The 21,800-nt window shown below is 46.6% G+C and overlaps 1 protein-coding gene across 1 annotated transcript in view; it reads right to left on the reverse strand.

Annotated features, from left to right (window-relative positions):
* The window catches only part of LOC105471704 (protein tyrosine phosphatase receptor type J), a 190,809-nt gene that overhangs the window by 57,430 nt on the left and 111,579 nt on the right, over positions 1–21,800 (reverse strand). The window contains exon 2 of the mRNA XM_011724464.3: positions 2,077–2,095. Within this exon, the coding sequence (XP_011722766.2) occupies positions 2,077–2,095 (19 nt within the window). The remainder of the gene's footprint in view (positions 1–2,076; positions 2,096–21,800) is intronic.

Consider the following 21,800-nt stretch of genomic DNA (forward strand, 5'->3'; position numbering starts at 1 on the left):
TCTAATTACCATTATTAATTGAGATTTGCTTTATTAGAGGGTTTCAGCAAGATCTGACCTTGTGTATGCTTCCATGAGTACAATCTGATTATTTTATCTCTATTTTATCTCACAAACTGAGATTTTACCAATCAGGAAAAAAAGGTTCCCAAATGTTGGGAAGAAACAAAAGCCACTGTTTTTGTTTTGTTTTGTTTTTTTCCCTAAAAGGTACATTTTTTAAAACTACCAACTACTATTATCTTTAATTCTTTTTTTTTTTTTAAACAGTTTCACTCTTGTTGCCCAGGCTGGAGTGCAATGGCATGATCTCAGCTCACTGCAGCCTCCACCTCCCGGGTTCAAGTGATTCTCCTGCCTCAGCCTCCCAAGTAGCTGGGATTACAGGCGCGTGCCACCACGCCTGGCTAATTTTTTGGTATTTTTAGTAGAGACGGCGTTTCACCATGTTGACCAGGCTGATCTAGAACTCCTGAATTTAGGTGATTTGCCTGCCTCGGCCTCCCAAATTGCTGGGATTACAGGCGTGAGCCACTGCAACCAGGCTTCAATTCTTATAGAAACGTTTTATGGCCAAAAAATTAGTAAGACCAGATTGTCGGGGCCAAAAAATAAATAAATAAATAAATAATCCCGGGGTGGATGGTGCCTTCAACTGAATATATTTAAGCTTCTGTAAAAAACTTGTAGTCATATCCTTATTCTTCTCATTTTATTACAGACCAGGGAATGAACCAGCACTGTCAGCAGTTGGGACTCAGCCTTGTACATGAAAGCAAAACATGCAGGAGTCCAGGTCTCGTTTTCCAGAGGTTATGCCAACCTTGCACACCATTCTTTAAATGTAGCAATGTAGCAACACAAGAAAATACTTAAAGGATAACAGTATATAAACAATATACAAATACTGTATTACAATTTCTTTTTTTTTTTTTTTTTTTTTTTTTTTTCTTTTTCTTTTTTTTTTTTGAGACGGAGTCTCGCTCTGTCGCCCAGGCTGGAGTGCAGTGGCCGGATCTCAGCTCACTGCAAGCTCCGCTTCCCGGGTTTACGCCATTCTCCTGCCTCAGCCTCCCGAGTAGCTGGGACTACAGGCGTCCGCCACCTCGCCCGGCTAGTTTTTTGTATTTTTTAGTAGAGACGGGGTTTCACCATGTTAGCCAGGATGGTCTCGATCTCCTGACCTCGTGATCCGCCCGTCTCGGCCTCCCAAAGTGCTGGGATTACAGGCTTGAGCCACCGCGCCCGGCCTTGTATTACAATTTCAACTAAGTTAAATCGCCCACAAATGGGGCTTGAAAAAAATTACAGAAAATATAAATTTTCATCATGATTGCACAATTAATTAAAACGGCGAAACCCCGTCTCTACTAAAAATACAAAAAATTAGCCGGGTGTGCTGGCGGGCGCCAGTAGTCCCAGCTACTCGGGAGGCTGTGGCAGGAGAATGGCGTGAACCCAGGAGGCGGAGCTTGCAGTGAGCCGAGATTGCGCCTCTGCACCAGTCTGGGTGACAGAGCGAGACTCCGTCCCCCCCCCCAAAAAAAAAAAAAAAAGAAAAGAAAAAAAATTCTTTCATTTTTGTTTCCACCCTTACTCCTACTTCTAAAGAAAAACTGGGGCTGGGCGTGGTGGCTCGCGCCTGTAATCCCAGCACTTTGGGAGGCCGAGGCGGGCAGATCACCTGAGGTCAGGAGTTCAAGACCAACATGGGGAAGCCCCGTCTCCACTAAAAATATAAAAAATTAGCCGGACATGGTGGCACGTGCCTGTAACCCCAGCTACTTGAGAGGCTGAGGCAGGAGAATCGCTTGAACCCGGGAGGCGGAGGTTGCAGTGAGCCGAGATAGCACCACTGCACTCCAGCCTGGGCAACAGAGCAAGACTCTGACAAAAAAAAAAAAAAAAAAAAGGAAGAAAAGAAAAGAAAAAAAGAAAAGAAAGAAAAATTGAAAACCGAGCAGGTTTTATTTAATAAATTAGTATTAGCATTTTCACATTGCTGTTAATGTTGCTATGTGTCCATCAGGGGGCAGTAGCAAACAACACAAGAATGGAAAGGAAAACGGTACTCACGGTCACCTGCGCACAGGATCTGAAATAGAAAAAGAAAACGGAAGTCAGCAAATTCATTCAGCCATGGAAAATGCAAATCAGAAATAAAGCAGTTGAGGATTTCATAATGGGGGTGGGGTGGTAAGAAGCACATTAAGCAAAGGTCGGCTGGTCAGGGTTGGGGCGTCCTGGGACATTAAACACAAGGAATCATTGCAACCTCGGGTCAATTACAAAGGATTAACTGGGTTATGTGGGGGCTGGCGGCTGCTGACTCCCAGTGCCCAGTGTTTCTCCCCAGACACATACCCCCACCTCCAGCCCTCTCCCCAGAGCAACTCCCCAGGTCAGCACCTCCCTCCACCCACTGTGTGATGAGTTGAAGCAGAAGGACACAGAAGCAGACACCAGATTGTTGGGGCCAAAAAAGGGCAGTTGGGTGGGTGGGAGGGGGGTAACAAGACCAGCACACCCCTTCCCCAGACCCACTTCCCAGTCCTGACAGCACGGTGGAAACCAGATGTGCAGCAGAAGAAATCCACTGGGTTTGGGATTTTCACGGTACAAAAATTCATCTTTTTCTATCAGTAGGTGGCAGTAAAATTTTTTAATCACATGTCAAGCAGCTTTGGGAAGAATTAGTGTTTGACACACAAGAGGCCTTAAAGGTTTAGCTGACAGTGTCAGCTGGGGAAGGCAGCAGCCCTCAAGGATATTCATTGTGATCCATAATTATTTCCCTCTACTTTAAAAACCTAAAGTGATTCAAGGTTGTATACTCTACTGTTTCATAAACACGTCTTTTTGGTCAATAGAATTTTTTTTTTTTTAAGTAGGATTGTCACAAAGAATAAAATAATCAAAAAGGACCCCGGTGGAAAAAACCATCCTCCTACTTTCCATGACACTTAGAATAAAATTCAAACCCAACCACAACCCACCAGCCCCTCTGGTCTCACTGCCCACTCACATTCTCGAAACTGATTCTCCCCTAGAGCCTTTACATATTTACTCCCTCCCACAAACACACTCTGCCCAGACCTTTTCATGGCCTGCCCAAAACGCCACCTCCTTGGCAAGTCCTTCTCCAAGCAGCCATGGAAACCAACAGCCCTCACTCTCCATCCATCACTGACTGCTCCAACCACACTGTGCGCTTCATGAGAATAGAGACCTTGTCTGTGCCCCGTGGCTAGAATGGTGGACACAGTAGGCGCTCCATAAACGGCACTGGAAGGAAAGAACGAACCCAGAGGGAAAAGTCTTGCCCCAAGGTCCTCCAACTCTAACTTCCCATTCCCATCTTTCACCCTACCGTCAAGTCCTTCACATCTCGGGCCTACCATTTTTCAGCTCATCTTTCTCCTCCAGCCCCTGCCCTTCAATCTATGCTGAGCCTCAATCCACAGTCTATGATGAATCATAGGAGAGAGGGAGAAAAAAGAGAAGTCGATAGCTAGGCAAGTCGCACAGGGCAGCAAACATTTTTTTGCCCAGTTAGGGGAAAGATTAAAGTAAAAGCACTGTGGGAGGCTATACTTGGAAACGCATTCTGCAGATAAAAAGGAACTCTAACTTACTAAGTACCTACTATGTAACAGGCACTGTGCTAGGCTTTCTACATCCCTTGTCTCAGCACAGAACCATGGAGTGATGGCTAAGAGCTGGGACCTGGACTTAGACCACCTGAAGGAAGTCGTTCACTGCTTCTGGCCATGTGACTGTGGGCAGGCAGCTTGCTTAATTAACCTCTCTGTCCCTCCCTGTCTGTATCTGCCAACAGGATAATCCCTGCTTTAACGAGAGTTAAGTTAAATGATCTATTTGCGCTGCTGTTGTCACCATCATCATCCTTACCTCTTCACAGCAACCCTGTGAGGCACTTTTATACCCATTTTACAGATAACACCACTGAGGCTCAGATCCTCCTGATTGAAACCAATGTGTAATCTGAAGCTCATACTCTCTCCAGCATTGTTTTCCAAAGTATTTTTTGAATAATTTATTTTTATAATTTATTTATTTTTTAAGAGACAAGGTCTCACTCTGTCACGGGCTGGAGTGCAGTGGTACAACCACAGCTCACTGCATCCTTGATCTCACATGCTCAAGCGATCCTCCCACCTAAGCCTCCCAAGTAGCTGGGACTACAGGCATGCACCACCACACCCAGCTAATTTTTTTATTTTTGTATGGGGACAGGATCTCACTTTGTTGCCCAGATTGGTCACAAGCTCCTGGGCTCAAGCAAGCCTCTCACCTTGGCTTCCCAAAGTGCTGAGATTACAGGCAGGAGCCACCATGCCCAGCTTTTTTCTCCAAGTATTTAAATAGACCAACAACCCAGTTGCAGAGGGCACGGAGGCCCAGAGACAATAAGTGGCTTGTTCACGGACACACAGCCAGAGAGGACGCACAAGAACCAGAACCCAGATCTTGACCTCCACCACTCTCCCTTACATCTTCACAGCAAAGTCATTAGTACAGATGACCCAAAGCTTCTGCTGGTCCCCGTAGCTGGACAAAAGGAGCAAATACTAAGAAAAGAGATCAAGCTCACAACTCAGCAGTGACAGACACAGGAAGAATGCAGTACGGCCCACAGTTCTGGCCAAAGACTTCCCCGTACACCCCAGGTGTGGCAGAGAACCCGTTAGTCACCCAGATGTGCCCAGGAACACGCAATGCTACCCAGAAGGTAGAAGCTTCTCTGTCCCCTTTCCTGAGGGGAAACCCCTTGCCGGTGAGCCTTCCAGCCTTGTACACTGCCCTAGAGATGGTTCTAGTTTCACATCCTCCTTTGTTTGTGCTGATAAGTCGAACCCTTTCTTTTTTCTTTTTACTTTTTTTTTTTTCCTTGCCAGCAGGAAAAAGCACTACCAGTCCCACCTATGGTTCCAGTCACAAGGATCCTCATCCAGGCCTCAGAGAAAAATAAACTGTTAACGCGGCTTTCTACAGCATCCCAATTCAGCCAAACCTGCAGCCATGACATCAGTGGTCCACTCTGAACATTGGATTCTTCCCACTCAAAAACTAAGGCCGGGCACGGTGGCTCACGCTTGTAATCTCAGCACTTTGGGAGGCAGAAGCGGGGGATCACCAGAGGTCAGGAGTTCCAGACCAGTCTAGCCAACATGGTGAAACTCCGTCTCTACTAAAAATACAAAAATTAGCCAGGTGTGGTTGCATACACCTGTAATCCCAGCACTCTGGGAGGCTAAGGCAGGAGAATCGCTTGAACTGGGGAGACGGAGGTTGCAGTGAGCTGAGCTTGCGCCACTGCACTCCAGCCTGGGTGACAGAGTGAGACTCCGTCTCAAAAAGAAAAGAAAAAAAAAAAAGAAACTAAGTCACAGGGATCTTACCAGCTGCATTTATACCTAAAACTTCTAAAATTTTCCCCAACTCCTCTACATGAAAATCCTACACGTACATACACATCAAAACAGACCCCCTACGTATTCTCCTCTTCCCCTCTGACATGACTGTGTCATTAAACCTGTCTCCCAGTCTGCAAACCTGAATAACCTGTGGTTCTTCCCTCCTCTTCATTCTCTGTGGGTCACAGAAAGATGTTTCCTTGCCCAGCGCACCCAACGCTTCTGTACTGTGCATATTGTAAACCAAGTCCTCATAACCTCCAGCCCTAAATCACAGAAGCAGCCTCATCCTAGGGCTGAGAAACACTCAGGGCATTTCCATTTTCATTTCTTGAAGCTCCCGGGGCACACACAGACACACAAAATTAGGAAGTACCAGAACAGGGTTGTACCTACTGCCGTATATTTTTGGTTCTACTTCTGTTAGAGCATCACCCTGACTCGACCTATAACCCCTCATTTGGAATTTAAGGGACTTAAACGGGGGCCTTTTGTGAACACCAGTGGTGACAGCCAGGCCCTACTCCCTCATCCATATACCTGGTTGCCTCTCCCTTCAATCCACAGTAAAAAAAATAAACAGAACTGCGAATTCCTCTTTCCAAAACATGCAGTATTAGCCAGGATCCTAGCTGGAGCAGATGACACACTCAACCAGGGTGAGTGAGGGAGAGTTTTAAAGGGTCTGTTTTCAAGGGTGAGGGTGGGGTTAAGGAAAACCAGTAAGGGATGGGCAAGAATCCTGGGGTAGCAGCAGCAAGAAAGGGCAAGGAGAAGGCCAAGGCTGCTTCCCCTCATCTCCAGCTGGGGCCTCTCGCCGGGCTGGCCCACTGGAAGCTGGAGGCCAAGGGCACCCGCTGGTGTAGAACATAAAGGTCAGTCTCCTCCTGCTGGGAAGAGGAGGGTAGAGACGGGTGGGCAGGGTCTCAGGAGCCCACAAGAGATCCGGGGCACAGAGCTCCCATCACATCACCACTGACAGCCCGTCAGCCTGGCAGGTGTGGACTAGGGTGGTTAAGAGGTTAGTTCAACTTCCACTGTCACTCATGAGCTCTGGCACGTGAGGGTCTCGTGGAGCCATTGGTTTCATCTACTGTAAAATGATGCAGGGGCATCTGCAATACAGACCCCACATCTGAGTTGTCCTGAGACTCGAACAACAGAAGGTTCCTTAATTCCCAGCCTAACAGCCACCTTCTTGCCTCACTGAACCTCCGCAGCTACCGCCCTTCAATTCACTTGGTGACTTCCTGTGACTGCTGTAGCCCCTAGGAGCTCTCCAGGCTCTCAGCCCCTCTCCGTCCATCCCGCTGTCCATACTGCTAACTGTGGCCCTGCAGGGCCCCAGGCCCCAGATTAGGTGCCAAAGATGCAGAGGGTACTTAAGGTGGTCCTGACTCCCCAAGAGCTCACAGGCAAGAAAAGCAGTGAAAGATCCGGGTGCGCCAAGACCTGGTGAGCTTGCGGGATGGAGAGGGAGGGACTTGAGGGATGGGGAGGGCGAGGCTTGGGGATACTCCAGGGTAATATGCAGGGGTAGAGTGGCAGAAAACATGACATAAAGAGTGACCCTGTGTGAGAATCTAATGCTGTTCCATTCTACTTATTATAATATTGACTAAACCCTTAGCTACTGGCCAATCACATGTCAGATGTTGTATTTATCATCTCATTCAAGCCTTACAATAATCCTAGCAGGGAAGAACTGTTTATCCCCATTTTACAGATGTAGATACCGAGCCCTGGAAAAGTTAAGGTCCTGACTGAGCATCTTACAGCCAGTAAGTCTAAGATTCAGTCCCAGGTCAGTCTGACCCTGAAGTCCTTGACCTTATCCACCCCCAGGGAGCACTAAGCTGGTTCAGCCCTGGGCAGGTCTCAACTGAGACCATGAAACCCAAAGGCAGTTCCAGGGCTGCAGGTCACAAACCCCTGCCTGTCCTGGGCCTTGGGAACAGCCCCCAACAACCCATTTGAATGGACTGAATTAAAGCAGTTTGCACAAGTTTCTCAAAAGGAGCAGTGTTTGGGGGTAAATTCACGGAGCAGCCTGGATTTCAGCAAGTGACAAAGCTCTCCAGGTTTTCTGTTATCCACGTTGGGCTTTTAAGGATGGGTAATAAGTGACTGAATAGCACAATGGGTAACAATAGACTCTTTATCCTTCTAAAACCAAACCCACACACCATATGACAATAGTTATTTTTACCCACTGACGTAATTAACCAAAATGTGAACTGCTTCAAGCAATGTTTAAAATCAAATAGCAGTTTATGGGATTTGGAGCAGCACAGATTTCAACTCTGAAAGGCCATCATTCTTCCTGCTCTCCCATTTATCTGCCATGTGAGCATTATCCAACAACTCCCTATAAAACTGGTTCCTTAAAGGTAAATCATTAAAATGGCAGGCTGGGTGGGCCCTCCCACTCGACCCAGAAGCCAGACAACGAACACCCATTGTACAAAGCTCCCCAGAAGCCAGGTGTGGCATTGTGGGGTGGCCTGAGTATCTCCCGTCCAAAAGGCAGGGACAGGCAGGCCAGCAGGCAGCCCGGCGAACAGTGCCTCAAGCACAAGGCATCAGGCACAGCAAGATGAGAACAGGCCGGCTTCCCTGCCTCATCTGCAAATAAACTCTGAACTTCATGCTGTCATCAGGGACTGCGGGGAAGGGTCAGAATAATTTACAATTCCAGGTCCCAAAAATGCCATGGAAGGCTTCAGTGGAAGGAACGAGAACCAACCACCGTGCAAAGATCCCCCTGGCTCATCTTTCCCCTTGGGGAGCTGGAGGCACGATGGCCTCTTCCAAGAGCACACAGAAAAAAGTAGCCAGAAGGGCTATTTTGGTGAGGCTGTATGGACTTTGAGACGCACAGCTGAGGGTGAACTTAGACTCCCAGGCCAGAAGTTTCCATTGGGTATTTTTAGCAATAGAACTATTTTCTCAAAAAGACTCTTAGAAGGAACTCCATACATACGGGTATAGAGCTCTACATTTCATACGTATCTGTGTATGTATATACCGGGTATACACCTGGATAAAAGCAGCTTTTTCAAAGTTCAAATCACCTTGCTTTTTACTTTGAACATAACTGATGTATAATCAAATGAAGAAGCAGATGGTTTCCAGTGAATTCTAAAATTTGATGTGATTCGCTATTTGGGCAAATGTGTTGGTTTTTTTGGTTTGTTTTGTTTTTTAAATTGTTTTTGTTGCTGTTGTTGTTGTTTGTTTGCTTTTTTGAGACATGGTCTCACCCTGTGGCCCAGGCCAGAGTACAATGGCACAATCACAGCTCACCACAGCCTTAAACTCCTGGGCTCAAGCAATCCCCCAGCCTTGGCCTTCCGAGTAGCTCAAACTACACATGTGTCCCACTATACCCAGCTATTTTTTTTTTGTTTTTTGTAGAAATGGGGTCTCCCTATACTTCCCAGGCTGGTCTCAAACTCCTGGCCTCAACTGATCCTCCCACCTTAGGCTTCCAAAGTGCTGGGCAGGCATGAGCCACCACACTCCACTCCATCCTCAGCAATTGCTCTCATTACAATTTCAAATATACTCAAATACGAGAGTGCAGGTTGCTTTTAATTAAACTGAAAGCAAATGCTTTTGGAACCCCTGACACACCTCAAGGAGCACACTTTAAAAATGTGTGATCTACCTATCCTTTGACTTTATGGAGGAAGAAAGGAAGTCCCAGAATGGTCTAACAACTCAACCCAGAGCACCCAGTATCGAGACTAAAATCCTGCACTCCTCCACAGGGCTAATCTCTTCATCTGAAGAGAGGGTCAGAGCTGGCAATCCCCAAGTCCCTATCTGAACCCTTCCTCCACCATGTATGATAAATCTGGGGGTCCTAAATTAAGACTCCCCTGTCTGAATCTAGCCCACTGCCATGCATTGCTTGACCTGTGATGTTATTAAAATCTTAAGTATTTAAAAATTAGGGAGATAGAAGTCAGGTGCAGTGGCTCACACTTGTAATCCCAGCACTTTTGAGGCTGAGGCAGGTGGATCATCTGAGTTCAAGGGAGTTCAAGACCAGCCTGGTCTGTAACATGGTGAAACCCCATCTCTACTGGAAAAAAAATATATATATATATACAAAAATTAGCTGTGCATGGTGGTGCACACCTATAATCCCAGCTACGCGGAAGGCTGAGGCAGAAGAATTGCTTGAACCTGGGAGGCAGAGGTTACAGTGAGCCAAGATTGTGCCATTGCACTCCAGCCTGGGCAACAAGAGCAAAACTCCATCTCAAAAAAAAAAAAGAAAATTAGGGAGATAGCATTTTTTAAATCTTGTTTTTTGGCTTCTCAGAAACAGATCTGGCTTTCTCCTCTGGCCACATTAAAGACATGAATTGGATCTGAGTGTCAGCCTCGCTTCCCATGGGGGAAGTGCTTGGAGTTCACAGCCATTCCCTAGTAATGTCACCCCAACGCTGAGGACAAATGGCAGTTGCCAAGCAACATGGCCCCCACGCTGTTGGTTTTCTGTATCAAACATGAGCATGCAAAAGACTGAGAGGCAGTATGCTTTTCCACCTTTTCCTCCATTCCACTTATTTATGTCCCCAAATGTCCCTGAAGACGGTGGTGTTTGTAACCCTTGATCAAAGTGCACCTTGCAACCAAAGTCCACGGGTTGAAATGATTAACAAACTGTTTACTTTCTAAGTGTCTCTCCTAGGAGAGGATTTCTGGCCCATGTGAGGTGTGAATAATGTGCACAGTGTGAATATAAAACGTACCATTCTGCTTGCCACTACCTTTCCTCCTCACCCCTGAGCCGGCCGCTCACACTGCCACCACCACGATCCCCAAAAAAGAGCAAAAACCAGGGCAGAGAGTTTCAGTTCTTCAGTTGAAGACTTCTGGTTGCATGCACTTAAATCTGAATAACGAAACCACTCCACTAATCCTACCAGTTCTCTCCTGCACTGCTCGTCCACCTTAGAACATGGGTAAAAACAGCTAACAGGCACCATTTACCAAATGCTTGCTGTGTTCAGGGCTAGCTCCCCACGGAATCCTCCCTTCCCCACTGCCCAGCTGACTGTATATACAACATATGCCTTCCTGACTCCCCAGGTACCACATCCCTCCCAGAGGAGGACACCGGCTTCCAAGTTCCAGGTTCACAAACTGCCTCTGACTGACCACAAAATGCTAAGCGGGTCTCTGTCTACACTCTGGCCAGAAAAGCCAAGGGTGAGTCCTATCACAGGCCCATGAGGAACATCAGCAGTGAGGTCAACAGACCCAGATGCTTCTCACGGAACTATCTGCAGTCACCTGGGTCCTTCCAAGGCTTTGCAAACAGAAGTTCCCACAGTCAAACGACCGCCCCACCGACTCCCACCACACTACAGACATGAGGAAGACAGAGACAGGGTGGGGCAGAGGAGCCGCAGGACTTAGAGTCAGGCCTGGGTTTGAAGCCTGGCACCACCACCTATCAGCAGGATGTCCCCGGGCCAGTGACCTAACTTCTTGCATCTTTTCACCTGTCAGTTACTATCCACTCTGCAAGCTTGGTGAGGAGATTAGCAGCACACAGTAGGGGCTTTAGAAACAGTAGCAAATGTCATGGACCCCAAAAGGGGAGTCACCTGGCACTGTCAGCCACTGAGTGCAAGAACTTTGAGGACAGCGGGATCCTACCAGCTACAGGAACCTGAGAAAGGCACTTACCCACTCCCAGCAACGAGCAATGCCAGGAGGGAGCTGAAGCAAAGGTGGGTAAAACGCTGATCAGTACTCAACCTGAGACATGGGCACTTGGAAGTCGATTTGATCTTTTCTTTTTTTTTTTCTTTTTGAGAACAGAGTTTCGCTCTTGCTGCCTAGGCTGTAGTGCAATGGTGCAATCTCGGCTAACTGCAATCTCCACCTCCCGGGTTCAAACAATTCTCCTGCCTCAGCCTCCCAAATAGCTGGGATTATAGGCATGCGCCACCCCACCCAGTTAATTTTTTGTATTTAGTAGAGACAGGGTTTCACCATGTTGGCTAGGCTGGTCTCAAACTCCTGACCTCAGGTGATCCACCTGCCTCGGCCTCCCAAACTGCTGGGACTGCACCCAGCCCATTTGATCATTTTCATAACTAAGAGAAAATGGCAGGGGGTGCTTGGGATAGCTCTGTGAAACTTGCTCTGCATTTTGCTGTGAACCTAAAAGTGCTCTAAAAATAGTCTTTAAAAAAAATTATATATATATATATACACACACACACAGTATTTACCTCATAAGACTGTTGTGGCAAGTATTAAATTATATAATCTACATGAGGCATTTAGCATACCAGGGGCACACAATAAATAGTAACTATTATTATAATCACTCCCACTAGCACGGCCTCGGGAAGGAGGGTTCAAGTGCTGAAACACGGGAGGGGTGAACCACCTCACTAGGACAAAGCAGGGCCAGAAGGTATCTGTGCGAACACAGAAGCCTGAACGGCAGAGAGGGGCAAGTCAGTGTCTGGGATTCTGCTGCATGAAAGGAGGGACTTGGGCTGAAGTTCTCTGACTAGCTACATTCTTGTCTCCTGCTGCCCATCACGGCCAGAGCTGCACTGAACCCCCAAGGCAGCCACCGCACCTCCACCCAAGGAGCTCAATGCCCTCTGCAAAGCATCTGTCACCCCCACAACACACACCTGTCAGTGGGGTCTGCCTAGTTTAGCTGGGAGCCCAGGACCCAGGTCCCCTCTTCCCCATGTGCCAGAAAAGTCCAAGGCTGGGCTCAGACATCTCAGGTGGTGGTGACAGGTCAGCTCTTAGACAGTCTCCTGCCTATAACAGTCCCTTTCAATTAGAAGTTAGGGCATCATTTGACTTCAATCCAGACAGCACAGGAAACTGCCGCTGTTCTGCAATCCCCTTTCAACGATAACCTAAATACAACCATCAGCAAAGGCAAAACAAATTCAAGGCAAACCCATCTAGTCATCCTAAGACTTTTGATAAAATGGCACCTTAGCAAATCACATTGGGCAGGTACTCTCAAGCCAGAAATGCCACAAAGCAGACACTTTTATTTGACATCCATGCAATGGAAAAAGAACTCTGAGCATCAGACAGATCACTGGACAGCTGGTGTACCAGAGCCTAACCACAATCAGAAGAGAGTGACAGGAGGAGACAGGTGATTTTCAGCATCTCATCAAGTCTCGTGAATGCCCTAAATCAGGGGTCGGCAAACGTCTTCTGTAAGAGGTCAGATAGTAAACATTTTAGGCCTGGCAGGCTTTACACTGTGCCCTTGTACTGTGAAACCAGCCATCGATGATACGTAAACTAACGACCTTCGCTGAGTTGCAACAGAACTTTACTTACAAGCATTAAATGTGTATTTCATGTAATTTTCATGTGTCATGAAACATTATTCTTTGTTGATTTTTTTTTCCGCACCCATTTAAAAATGCAGAAACTATTCTTGGCTCTTGGGCACCCAAAAACAAGCAGTGGCTGCCTTTGGCTCATGGGCTGTAGTTTGCTGACCCTTCCCCTAAATCATCCATTTACCCTGGACAGAGCCACAGGGATGGACCCGCAGCAGCTCAGAGCACGGACCGTGTGGTCTGGTCCTGATTCTATATCCTGGTTCTGACGATTGCTAGCTTAAGATCTGAGTTAAATTTCAATCTTCCCCTCTGAAAGGAAGGATTATGGCAGGACTCTCCTCAAGCCCTTAAGAGAATTAAGTGAAATAATATCAGGCATGAGGCAGATGTTCAAGAGAAGATAACTCTATTATTACTATCATTGTTTCTAGATTTCAATCAACCCAATTTAAGAACACAGGATCTCAATGCTTGTCTGAATTTCCCATTGGAGATTTTTGGTGGATAAGACACGGGAAGGAACAAATGAATACAGGTTATTTAGGAGATAAAATGATTTGAAACGCGGGTCCACTGGCAACAGATGATGGTGCCTGGTGGTCAAGGCGGTGGGACCACAGTTGCCTTCTGAAAGCAGGCCCTTGGTGTCCAGGACATGTGCAGCCTGGCCCACTCTGTGAGGCCCACGGCATAAGCCTCACATTTCCATGGATTTACCTTATCCCGCTAGTTACAGCAGAAACTGTTGAAGTAAGAGGAGTCACACACTTCCTACCCACTGGAGCCTAGCTCGTGGCCTTCCCCATTACATGCTCATTCAGCACCCGCTGGGAACTGGCTGGTGAGGGGAGTTTTAATGGGAGTTTCAGGGCCTGGAACAGAGCTGGCCTGGCCTCTCACAGGTCAGGCTGAATAGGCTTGCGTGGACACCGGGGCCTCCAGGGCAAGCAGTGAAACTGTGTGATCAGTCATAAAGGGGACGAGATCCTAGGGATTACCTATATCGATATCCTCTGTTTAGAGTTGAGGAAAGAGGCCCAGAAAGGTAAAGTGACTTATCCAGAACACCTGGGTCTGAAACTCATTCGTTCATCCCGGTTCACTGACTGTGTCCCCTAAGCCAGGCCCTTTGAACTCTCTAGGGATGGAGCGAAAAAGCCCCCTAGTCTTGGGTTGCTTAAAGGCCGGCAAAAGCAACAAAGAAATAAACGAACAAAAAAACATTTCAGGCTGGGTGCAGGGGCTCACGCCTGTAATCCTAGCACTCTGCGGGGCCGAGGCAGGGGATTGCCTGAGCTTAGGAGTTTGAGAGGAGCCTGGGGCAACATGGTGAAACCCCGTCTCTACTAAAATCCAAAAACTTAGCCGGGCATGGTAGTGTACGCCTATAGTCCCAGCTACTCCGGAGGCTGAGGCAGGAGAATTGTTTGAACCTGGGAGGCGGAGGTTGCAGTGAGCTGAGATCACGCCACTGCACTCCAGCCCAGGCAACAGAGACTCCATCTCAAAAAAAAAAAAAAAAAAAAATTCTTTGGGTGGAACCATTTAATTTGGCAAGAACAACTGTTCACATCTTACCATTTTATGTCTCCACTTGATCTCGTTCTGAACTCTTCAACATACACACTTTTTAAAAAAAACAACAGATGTAAATCAATGCTTCTGTAAAGGAAAGGGTGAGTCACAAAAGCAGGACTCACATTTCAGGTACATTTTTCCATGTATCAACATACCTCAAATTCCCTGAATAAGCCATGCTGTCGTCCGCTACCTTGGCTCATGCTGGTCACTAGAAAGTGAGAGCTTCCTCACTCCCTCCTTTGCCCACTTAATTTCTGCTCATCCTTCTGTGAAGATGACCTCCCTAAACTCCCCTCCCCACCACAGCCAGAGCCTTCCTCGGTGAGTCCGCTCAGCACTCATCTCTTACCACCAGGTGCTGGAATGTCTATGGACTGGCCTGAGACTCGATATCCATGCCTAGCACTTGAACTGACTGGCAGTGGGGCTGGATGGGGAGCAGGAGGGTGGGCTGAAGGATGAGAGCAGGGACAGGGTCTGGGCGTGAAAACTAAATTTGATTTGGACAGCAGGAAGGAACACAGAAGAGCAATCAAGCCAAGAACAAGGTGAGAAAAAATTTCAATGGCAAGAAATCACAAAGGCGTAGTTCTCACAGGCTAGGAGGTAGCAGAACCATCCAGGGGAATTTGGTAAAAACACAAAGGCCCAGCACTATTCAACTTCAATCAGCCTGGCCTCAAACCAGCCTGGGCCTCTGTTCTTTATCACAATCACTGTCGAGGTGACTCAAACACTCTCCCAAGTTTGAGAACAACTGGCTTCAGGTACTTTAGAGAGACAATGTGGAAGGATGATACAGCCCAGGGTCTGCTCTGATCTGAGGCAGCCACAACCACAAGCCCCCAGGAAGGGCCTGAACAGCCCTAGGGGGTGAACTCAGGGGTGGTTTGGTTTGAGGAAAGCTCAATCCAGAATAAATTGAAGACATTCTTTAATGGTCTTTAAACAAACAAGGTTGGGGGGGGAGGTGCGGGGACCGGCACAGGAAACTGTTGGGCTAAAACCAGGATAGTTTTGGTGGAGAAAGTGACCAAAGGGAGTGTCTCCCTCTGATGCCCTGTAAACTTCTGATAGCTTCTTCCAGTTCTCCCTTCCACAAATCCAGCAATCCAACAAATCTTAAAAACAATCCCATCGGCCTTCGCAGGAATTTGGGCTAAGAGTGATTTTCCTCACTAAGAACTCGACACGGTTTTCATACCAAGGTCAGGAAGACCAATCCTCTGCCCCTCAGTGCCTAGCAGATCATTTTCCCGCCTGCTGACCGGCATCATCTGTCCACACAGCACACGGCCGGTCACACTGCGGAGCCCGTGCTTTGCTTTGTGCGCTTTCAGGAAAGAAAATCGACACATAAAAGGCACAATGGGTGCAGACACATCCTGTAAACTGCAATGAACTGTGATCAACTGAGTAAGTCAGCAATTTACAGAAAAAGAATAATGCCATGGGAGTCAGGGTTGGGTTTGAGTCTCTGCCCCGTAACCCACTATCTGAATGCCACAGGTGAGACACCAATTCTCCCAAAGCGTCAGTTTCCACATATTCATGGGGGAGCAATGTGGCCAACCACAGCTGTGGCAGGAAAGAACTTCCACAAGCTCTTGTACAAAGTAGATGCTTGAGGCTGGGCTCGGTGGCTCATGCCTGTAATCCCAGCACTTTCAGAGGCCGATGTGGGTGGATCACCTGAGGTCAGGAGTTCAAGACCAGCCTGGCCAACATGGCAAAACCCCATCTCTACTAAAAATACAAAAATTAGCTGGATGTGGTGGCGGGCACCTGTAATCCCAGCTACTCAGGAGGCTGAGGCAGAAGAAATCGCTTGAACCCATGAGGAGGAGGTTGCAGTGAGCCGAGATCGTGCCACTGCACTCCAGCCTGGGTGACAGAGCAAAAACTCCATCTCAAAAAAAAAAAAAAGTATATGTTTGATAAACATTATAGCTGGTTACACTCATAAGGTGCACTCATCTTCAGAAGTAGCAACATTTAGCTTTGAACAAAAGATATTCTCCCTCTCCTCCTACCCCTCTCTATCTCTCCCTCTCACACACACAATAGTATTTTACCCAGTTGAAGATCATTATTAGCTATTAACAATAATTACCACATTGTACAAATAAATTGCATTATAGAAGGAGTCGCTCTCTTCCAAAGTTTCATTAACAAAGAAAAAGCTAAAATTCTCAAAGTCTCATAAGTCCAGTCCATCTTTCTTTGCCATCTAATAAAACACTTTTTATTTCCTTTCATGGGCTTAAACTTCACTAAAAGGCAAATTGTCTGAGGGCACGCTGCTGAGACAACAGGACTCTGTGTGTGCTCAATTAATCCCCTGTTCCAGTTGACTGTTTTCTATTTTTCTGAATAGACACTGGACAGAATTGGGAATCAGAAACGGTCCTGTGATCTCTCTAATTGCTTCCACAGACAAGTCCAAAATGGGTAATTTTTTAAAAAGACACAACTGACTCAAACTCCAAATGCTTCTCAAGGAGCCTCAGCCTTCTCTCCCACCATGGCCCGGCTCCCTTGGCCAGCCCTCACCCCCTCAGGGCTAGGCAAAGATTCACATGACAGAAAGGGCTGCCCCTCCAAAGACCCATCGCTACCCAGAACTTAGAAGACAGGGGCCAGGAAGTCGGAGACAACATGTTCTCGGCTATCCATCCTCTTGCTACCCTGAAGTTGACCCAAAGCCTAATCCAAAATGTAACATTTGGGAGCCTCTCTGTTACACAGAACTTCTGCACACCAAACACATCCTTAAAGGCCACATACCGACTTCAAATAACACACCCATCGCAGTAAACACGGCAGAAAAGCCCACCAAACCTCCAATTTGACACATCCCAATAGAGATCAGAGTCTAAGTCCCTCCAGCATTTTACTGGGGTTCTCCAAATCCTTGTATTAGATCTGCAAGAAAATAGGTCCAGTTAATCAAAAGGTTGGGCCGACAAGCCCACGCAGAGGCTAATGTCTTATCTGGAAAGAGTGCAAGGTTCAAATTCCCCACAGGCTTGACATCAGACAGACAACACTTCATTTCAGACATCAACCCCTGTCAAAGTTATTTCCCCACTCGGTAAACTTATGCCACAAGTTTACTTGGTTAGCTTGGTACTTGGTTAGCTTGACAAAATGACTTTATTGCCATTCGTTAAAAAAAGATAGTAAGAAGCTCCAGCAAGGTGGTTTTGGCAAGGTCGCTTGGTGGCACTCTCTTTGGGACCTAACAATGTACGAATTTTCTTCTTCTTACATGTTTTAGCAAATTAAACATCAGGGGAACATTGTACTTGGTCCTTGCTGTTCAAAGAAAAATTTCCCTGCTTGCACCGTGGCTTCCTGACATCCTGCCAAGTTTCAGACACTGAAATATGAATGGGATTAATAAGGATTAAGAAAGAGTAAATGCTATTAACAGCTCTTCTATTGCATGCATCTATCTTACTCAGGAGCCAATGGCCCACCAGGGAAAAAGAAGAGCTGGGAGGGAACTGAGCTCATTCAACACCTGCTCACAGACAGCAAGGTCAGCAGTTAATAGCTGGGCTTTCTCCAACCACAATCATGTGTCTGTCAAAGGTCTGCACCACTCATCTTGACACTTAATCAAAGAACACTTCATCAAGGATCGTCAGAGCCGCAGGAGCCATTAGCAACCAGTGGCTTCCCTTTTGTTCTTTTCTTTTTTTTTTTTTTTTTTTTTTTTTTAGGGCGCAAAATCTTCTTGAGAAATTACATTTTATAAGAAACCCAAATAAACTCAGATAAAATGGATAATATTATTAGTAAGCCTTAATTTGAAAACTCCAAATTCACATTTACTTATTAGAGAGTATCAATCTATTTTAAAAAGGCAATTCGAGCACACAAAAATATGTAAAATCGCTTGCTACATTTCCTTCACTTCTGGGTTTCATTTAGTTGTACACGATCAATAAAAGTCTGACTCACAGAGATATACAGTTGCAAATAGTAAAAGTTTAACAATTCATCTCCATTAAATAGACAGCAGAGGTTTCCTTCCTGAAGATGTCATAAAAACAAGTTAAGTTGGCCGGGCGCGGTGGCTCAAGCCTGTAATCCCAGCACTTTGGGAGGCCAAGACGGGCGGATCACGAGGTCAGGAGATCGAGACCATCCTGGCTAACACGGTGAAACCCTGTCTCTACTAAAAAATACAAAAAACTAGCCGGGCGAGGTGGCAGGCGCCTGTAGTCCCAGCTACTCGGGAGGCTGAGGCAGGAGAATGGCGTGAACCCGGGAGGCGGAGCTTGCAGTGAATCGAGATCTGGCCACTGCACTCCAGGCTGGGCGGCAGAGCGAGACTCCGTCTCAAAAAAAAAAAAAAAAAAAAAAAGTTAAGCTGGCACTAAAAGCAGCACATGGATGGTCACCAATGCTAAAAGTTTTAAATAATAAAAAGAAATATTTTAAAAATTGAACCAAACATCTAATGAAATTCCTGAAACATATCACAAAATATTTGATTGAGAAAGTTTACTCGTGTATACTCTCATCTTAGACAAACTCTACGAAATAATTTTTTAGAAGGATAAACATTTACCTCATTCTATGAAGCCAATATAACTCTGATACCAAGACAGACAAGGACAAAATGCGAATGAAAAGTTACAGAGCAATCACATACATGATCATTGAGGCAAAAATCCCAAAGTATTAGTGAAAATAAATCCAGCTATGTATAAAAACGAGAGTAACACATCAAGTTGATTTATACCAGGAATACAAGAGTGGTTTAAAAATAGAATATATAGGCCATTTATTACAACATCAGATTTTTTAAAACACGTAAAGTCATCTCAATGAATTCAGAAAAGCATTTGATAATATTCAGCGCTCATATACGAAAAGCTGTTTGCAAACTCAGACTGGAAAGGAGCCTCCTTAACATGGCAATTTGCCCACGTTCACTGCAGCACTATTCACAATAGCCAAGACATGGAAACAACTCACGTGCCCAGCAGAGCCTGGAGGACGTGATGCTGAGTGAAATATGCTAAACACACAAAGACAAACACCGCACAACTTCACTTGTATGTGGAATATTTTTAAAAAGTCAAACTCAAGCCGGGCGCAGTAGTTCACACCTGTCATCCCAGCACTTTGGGAGGCTGAGGTGGGTGGTTCACCCGAGGTCAGGAGTTTGAGACCAGTCTAGCCAACATGGTGAAACCCTGTCTCTACTAAAAATACAAAAATCAGCCAGGTGTGGTAGCAAGTGCCTGTAATCCCAGCTCCTTGGGAGGCTGAGGCAGGAGAATCTCTTGAGCCCAGGAGGCAGAACTCGCAGCAAGCCAAGATCTCGCCACTGCACTCCAGCCTGGGCAACAGAGCAAGACCCTGTCTCAAAAAAAAAGAAAAAAGGCACTGAATTTTTCAGCAGTAAGAAAGATGCTACCCTTATCAGTTTGGTAACTACCTTGCTATCCCACAGCAGTAGCTAGAAGCATCTACCCGCATTTCTTTTTTTCTTTTTTTTTTATTTTTATTTTTTTCTTTCTTGAGATGGAATCTTGCTCTGTGGCCCAGGCTGGAGTGCAGTGGCACAACGTCAGCTCATTGCAACCTCCGTCTCCCAGGTTCAAGCGATTCTTTTGCCTCAGCCTACTGAGTAGCTGGGATTACAGGTATGCACCACCATGCCTGGCTAATTTCTGTATTTTTGCATTTTTTGTAGAGTTGGGGTTTCACTATGTTGTCCAGGCTGGTCTCGAACTCCTGAGCTCAAGTCATCTGCCTGCCTTGGCCTCCCAAAGTGCTGGGATTACAGGCACAAGTCACCACACCCAGCCATCTACCTGCATTTCTAAACAGCACCCAGGGGACTCCAGAAATAACAATTCATGCTGCCAAAGCCTATAACCTACCAGCTTCACAGGGGAGGCTTACCTCTACCCCACAGACCAGCAATGAAAGCTTCAGGCCCAGTCCTATCCTCAGCAAACTCTGGTTCCCAGAAAACAGGACTGGATCATTCTTATGGTTGGGAAGGGGACACCATCCTTTGAAATAACAGTCCTGCATAAAGAGCAAGGCCTCTTGGGAGGTATTTCCAAAAAGCTGACTTCACTCTTGTTGGTTCATTTAGTCTTGTCTTGAAACTAATTCTGAGGAAGCAGGTGACTTTCAGAATTTTTTTCAATCACCTGAAGGAACAAAAGGTCAAATCCAGAGCAGAAAGGGAAAAGAAAAGTTGTGTAAACTACATGTTTTTCCCCTGGAGAAGACCAAGTCAAGAGCTGCCTTTAAGCAGACAGTAATTATAAGATCACCTGGGTAGGTGACTTCCCCAGCAGTCACCAAATGCCCCTAACTAAACAAGCCCTATCCCGCCCTAAAGTTCTAAAGGATTTTACTTTGTAGCCTGACCCTTTAAATATACACACACACTTTCACACACTTAACGCCTCACAGGGAAATAACAAGAAAATGCAAATCTGGGATAGTAACGATATTAGGGCAATAGCAAGCTTCGACTGAGCTCTTCCCCGAGGCCAGGAAACATTCCAGCACCTTAAGTAATCCTAGTAACATCCCTGTGATATAAGGGATGCTCTCAGCTGCATTTTACACGTGGGAAAATTGAGGTGCAAACATAGGAAGGGAATCACCCAAGACCAGACAACTCACCTGCAGCTCCAAGGCACAAAGGCTCCTAACACTGCCCCGCCTTCCTCCTCGGGGCACAGCTGTTCCCTAAGAGCCCACACACCCTCCCCTTTCATCAAGGAGGGGTTTGCTGGATGGCAGATTGAAGAACACCTCCTAGGCAAACAGGTAAATGCCCTCATCTGAAGTCTTTGGAATGTGGTATGACAAACAGCCTTGGGTTTGAGAAGCACCACCACCTCCCCATACTCATCCTTTGGAGTGGGGCAGGCTGGGTGCCTTTCCCATAATGCTTGACATCATGAGGCAGATGCACCACCAGGACAAGGACTGGGCCTGAGTGACTCACAGTGGAGAGTGCTGGCCACAGGACCAGGCAGGCAGGACCAGGGGACGGACAGCTCCAGGGCACAGGCACCCGACAGAATCGAAGATGGAAAAGCCGGTGGCCCATGCTCTTTCTCAGGAAAGGGAAAGGTGCACTCCTGGCCTCTCGAATTTAAGCAAATTGGGAAAATGTTCATCATAAGGAATTTATGACATTCTGACGGTTTCAAACCAACCAGCCTTCTCTGACACTGAAGTGTGCTGGGTCCAAAAAACAGCAGCATTCCAGGGCAGGAAACAGCCTGCGAGGCCCACGTGCACCCACTGCTGGTCTGGGAGGACAACAGAGATGCCATCCTGCTGCACAGATCTGTCTCTGAAGAGGGCCACCATGTTTGGCTCTGACCAGAAGATGACACCGAAGCCTTAGGGGTGGCTTCAG

The sequence above is a fragment of the Macaca nemestrina genome, chromosome 12 (genome assembly GCF_043159975.1).
Source record: "Macaca nemestrina isolate mMacNem1 chromosome 12, mMacNem.hap1, whole genome shotgun sequence".
NCBI classification, from domain to species: Eukaryota; Metazoa; Chordata; class Mammalia; order Primates; family Cercopithecidae; genus Macaca; species Macaca nemestrina.